Raw genomic sequence first — 5,352 nt, 5'->3', positions numbered from 1 at the left:
AAAATCCCAAATTTTGTAATTTTCTTTTATTTGATGTTTTCAAGAGGTGTAGTAATTGTCTATCAGTATAATATGCATCATACCTTGAGTTTTATAACAAGCCTTTAGTCAATATCTTAGCAAATCTGACCATGTCCTCTTCAGTTCTAATAAATACTGAATCATAACATTCAAGAACATCACACACATTTTAGTATCTGGAATAACTTCAGTAGGAAAGTAGTTTCCAAGAGACTTTGACTTTGCTAAAATATGTTGCTAATTCACATGGTATTTTTGGCTTTGATGTATAAATTGTATGAATGAAGTTGATAAGAAGTTGATAGACCGGTTTGGATGAAACTCAGCAGCATTTTTTTGTATGGCTGTTGATAAAAATAGGATTGACAACATGATCACTAATATCCAATGATGGATATGGCTCAGCAACAAGAAGAAGTTGATATACAATCTGTATAATCATGATTCATGCTGCAGCATCATGTGGGATAGGAGAATTTTGTGGCTTCCTCAATAATAACTTTTAAATGAACGTTGTGATAGTGTAGTATATAAAATCAGCCACAGCAATACATTTCATAACACATTCCTCTTTTTCATATTAAAATACTCTGGATATTCATGAAGAAAAAATCTTTATGGTCATTTGCCTAAAGTTTTTCTCACTAACAAAAATATGCTTTTATTCAGCAGAGCATAGAGTCCAATCTTAATTATTCAAAGTAGCTTGCAATTAATGGGGGGGGAGGAAGATAATCAATTCATCACCTTGATACTAAATCCAGAAATTGCAGTTGTGAATCTGTGGAATTCGAGATGCTGCTAAGGCAACTCATAGTAGCCTGAAAAATAGAGCCAGTAAATACAGATATGGGATTGCAGGTCACCATTTTCTCAAATGCTGCCTTTGGTTCGGAACAGCAAGCTACTTTTTAGCAACTTGTTTCCAATTGATTTTTTTTCCTCAGAAGAAAAATGGGAAACTAAAATATGAAGAAAAATAAAAGAGAAAATATTGTCAAAAGATAATATCAAAATCTCCATAATTTAGTTAGGATAGAATTGATTTTCTTATTTCTTATGCTATAGATGATAGGATTGAACAGTGGTGGAAGTAAAGAATATAGGGCTGTTAATGCAAAATCTAAATAAGTTGCAGTGTTAGAAGATAGTTTCAGATATGCTAAGGAAGCAGGTACCAAAAAAATGGAAAAGACTATTTTAAAATTCATTGAGCATTCATGTACAATATTCCCCCCCTAGGGGGAATAGGGGGGGAATATTGTACAGGAGAAATAACATCAATGAATGCTCAATGAATTTCTAAGTTTCACTTGAATTCTTCTAGCATGGGAATCTGTGTTTTCCATGAATTTGGAGCTTTTATGTTGCAGACAAATTTTCTCCACCATCTTAGGATACAGCACAATTGATTTCTGGTTATGATGAACAATATTATTCATTGGACTTTTCTATATGAAAAAACAAACAAAAATGAATGGAGAGGGATTTAATATCTTTCATGATGTAGGCAAAAAAAATCTACATTTTTTGGAAAATAAACCATAGCTTCCTTTAAAAGACAAAGAATTTAGAATTTAGAATTTATTTGTTATTTATAGAAGGCTATTAAAAACTCATTAACATAAAACTAACCATAAACAAAGAATATGGCATTTGTTTACAAAGATATTATATAGCACTGAAGCCTCCTTCTATGTTAGGGTTATTTTATTAAGAAATATAGAACTATAAATCTTGGAAATAGTATTCATCTGAAAAATAGAATCTAAGTAATTCTCAATTTATGATCACAACTGAGCCCAAAATCTCTGCTGCTGAGACAGTTAAGTGAATTGTGCCTCATTTTAGGACCTTTTTTCCATGTTAAGTGATTCACTGCAACTGTTACATTAATAACACGGTTCTTAAGTGAATCCGGATTCTTCATTGTCTTTGCTTCTCAGATAGACACAAAGATATATGACACTGCAACTATCATAAATTTGTCAAGTGCCTGAATTTTGATCACCACGGAGATGCTGCAATGGTCATAAGTGTGAAAAATAGTTATGCCACTATTTCAGTGCTGTTGTAACTTGTAACCATTACTAAACAAACTGTTGTAAATCAAGGACTATGTGTAATAGCCACTGTAAAAAGTCTGCCTTCATACATACTCCCCAATATCCAGATTTCATTTCCTATCATAGCCTCTTGATCGCAAACTGGCATAAGTGACATGCAGAATGCAATATGCCAACTAAGTATTTCCCAATGCATATGGCAATAATCTGATTTTTTGCTCTCTGAAATAATGTGATTTTTGAAAAAAAAGTACATTAGTATAACATTAATTAAAACAATTTCTTTTAAAAATTGAATGATAGTGCTTAGGATTTCTTTACAAAGAGATTATGGGCTTATTGAAACAATTTGCTAAGTCATATTGCTTCCTTGCTTTGATTTAAACATTATGTGAAGATAGTTAATATACAGTATTTAAATCATGATTTATAGCAATAGCACTTAAACATATGTTTAATAGTGCTTTACAACCATCTCTAAGTAGTTTACAGAATTTTCATGTGGCCCCCAACAATCTGGGTCCTCATTTTACTGACCTTGGAAGGATGGAAGGCTGAGTCAACCTTGAGTCTGGTAAGATTCGATCTGCCAAACTGCTGGCAGCGGGTAATCAGCAGAAGTAGCCTGCAGTACTGTACTCTACCCTCTGTACCACCATGGCTCATTTATTGTTGCCTTATTATTGTCTGGGATGTAACTAAATTGTAACTTATTCAATAACTGATTGAACAGTGGCTTAGTGTTATACACAAAATCAGCTCCAGGACCATATTTTGCAACGAATGCATTGGGGAAAAAATGGATGGTGATTTCTGTTAGATTGGCGGCAGTAAATACGAGGAATAAAGATAATCTCTACTTTGATTTTTTTTCTCTAATGAAAGACCACCTGTATTGAACAAAAACTAAGATTTAAAATTGGAAGAAAATGATAGAAAGATTTTGAGGGTATCATCTCATCATTATATCTGATCCTGATATTAAAGCCTAGGATGGTAGTTTTCAACATGCTGCTAAAACAACATACAGCATCCTGAAAAACAGGGCAGTAATTAGAGTTGTGGTATAATAGGCTTACATCTTCTCAGTACTGGTCCAGAATGGCAAATTCTACTTCTATCTTAGCATCAAAAATGAGGGGAAAAGACACAGAACATTTGATGTAAGGAAAAATATATTAGAAAATATATTCAAAATAATATGTCAGAATCTCCACAATTTAGGCAGCACAGATTTGATATTCTTATTTCTTATGCTGTAGATGATAGGATTGAACAGTGGTGGAAGTAAAGAATATAGGGCGGTTAATGCAAAATCTAAATAAGTTGCAGTGTTAGAAGATGGTCTCAGATATGCTAAGCAGGCAGGTACCAAAAAAATGGAAAAAACTATAAGATGGGGAAGACAAGTGGAAAAAGTCTTTTGTCTTCCTTTCACAGAAGGGATTTTCAATACTGCCTTGAAGATTAGTGTATAAGAGACAATGATAAAAATAAAACAACCTAATGTTGCAGAGATACTCACAAATATAACTCCAGCTTCAATTAGACTGAAGCCAGAACATGATAACTTTAGTAATTGTGGAATCTCACAGAAAAACTGATTGACAACATTAGAACAGAAAGGAGTGGAAAAAGTACCACTGGTATGCAGCATTGCATAGAGAAAACTTGTCACCCACACCAGAATCACAATTTTGGTGCAGGCTTTCCAATTCATTACCATTTCATAGTGTAGTGGATGGCAAATGGCAACATACCGATCATATGCCATCACTGTCAAGAGGGATAAATCAGAAGCTTCAAAACAGACAAAGACTAAGACTTGTGCAACACAACCAAAATAAGAGATGTGTCTAGTGTCCATGAGGGAATTTATCATGGATTTGGGGACAATGACTGAAACAATACCGATATCCTGCACAGCCAAATTCACTAGAAAGAAGTACATCGGGGTGTGTAGTCGAAGGTCAACAACTACTACAGAAATGATGAAAAGATTTGTTGCTGCAGTTGCCAGGTATAATATGAAGAATAAGAAAAAATGTAGAAGCTGCAGGTGACGATCCTTGGAAAATTCCAGGAGCAGAAAATAAGGTGCAATTGTTTGATTCTCCATTTTCTTGATTCTCTCAAAATCAGGATTGAGATGAATGCCACATCAGTAAGGAATCAGACATGAAAACACTAATATATCAAAACAATGAAGTTACAAGTTGATATGTACTGGGAAAAGAAAGGAAAATGTTAATAGTAAAATGACAACTATTAAACAAACCATACCATGTTAAAAGAATGCCAATGTCTAGTCTGGGTACTCTCCATATATTTCAATTAAACATTGATGAAATTACAAAATCTCTTCTTTTTTTTTAACCTTCTTCCATCCCAATTTTTTACATTGTTGTTATGGTTAAAATGATTTTTAGAATTTGAAAGTGTCTGCCAAGACTATTTTTAGTTACGGAGGAAACTTGGGAGATGTTATATTGGTCAAGTCATTTTTTAAAAATGGAATAAAAAATTCTTTTTTTCACCCAGAAGTGAAACCTCAGGCTTTAGAAGAAGTCTGCTAGGCATTTCTCGTTCCAGAAGAGATCCCACTCTGAAGAAAAACAGATTGCCTTTACCTTTTGTACTATAATTCTAATAGCCACAGGAAACAAAATTAATATCAATATTAAAAGGTATCCAATAATTTCAAACTAAGGTTTGTTAGTCAGAACAAAGAACATAACCTCTTGAGGGCTCAGATGCTTTTCCATGAGACTTTCTGTGTTGTGCTCTGCTTTGTTTTCCTCCTTTCTTCTTATTTGAAGTCATTCATGAGATATGCAGAAAGGGGTAGCCAGCCCTGAGCTTTTTCTAACTTTTTTTATTCTCTTTGAGAGAAATCTCATTGAATCCCTGAAACCAGATTCTTTGCCTCTAGACTGAAAGACCCCCAGGGTGACCTTGATATTGACAAAGGCACTTAGATCCATGCAATGAGTTGAATTTACGGGACAGTCCAAGGAGATGGATGGGTTTTACAAAACCTGAGCCCAAGCCTTCACTATGTTGTTTTCCTGGACTTTGCAGGTCTACCTTTCCTGACTCCTTGATGCAAACAAGTTAAGTTGGGTTTCATAGCCTGGCTTCAACAGATCAGCTGGATTGAAAATCATTCAAATTTTTCAGAGCGGTCTTGGTCTTCAGCTTCAAGAGAAACATAGTTTGAGAAAGCCAAGGAATGCATTAAGAAAACCCAGAAAAAGAGCTTTGA

The 5,352-nt window shown here is 34.1% G+C and overlaps 1 protein-coding gene across 1 annotated transcript; it reads right to left on the bottom strand.

Annotated features, from left to right (window-relative positions):
- Positions 1 to 3,291: 3,291 nt before the first annotated feature.
- Positions 3,292 to 4,206, bottom strand: LOC116522721 (olfactory receptor 14A2-like). Its single transcript, XM_032237742.1, has one exon. The coding sequence runs from the start codon at positions 4,204 to 4,206 to the stop codon at positions 3,292 to 3,294; it is 915 nt and encodes a 304-aa protein (XP_032093633.1).
- Between the last annotated feature and the right edge of the window lie 1,146 nt (positions 4,207 to 5,352).

Source organism: Thamnophis elegans, chromosome Z (assembly GCF_009769535.1).
Source record: "Thamnophis elegans isolate rThaEle1 chromosome Z, rThaEle1.pri, whole genome shotgun sequence".
NCBI lineage: Eukaryota > Metazoa > Chordata > Lepidosauria > Squamata > Colubridae > Thamnophis > Thamnophis elegans.
Note: the sequence above shows the minus strand (reverse complement) of the source record. Positions and strands in the feature narration are given on the sequence as shown.

Bases quoted from the DNA above. Each gene is read 5' to 3' on its own strand.
- LOC116522721 (XM_032237742.1), bottom strand. From the start codon at position 4,206: ATGGAGAATCAAACAATTGCACCTTATTTTCTGCTCCTGGAATTTTCC.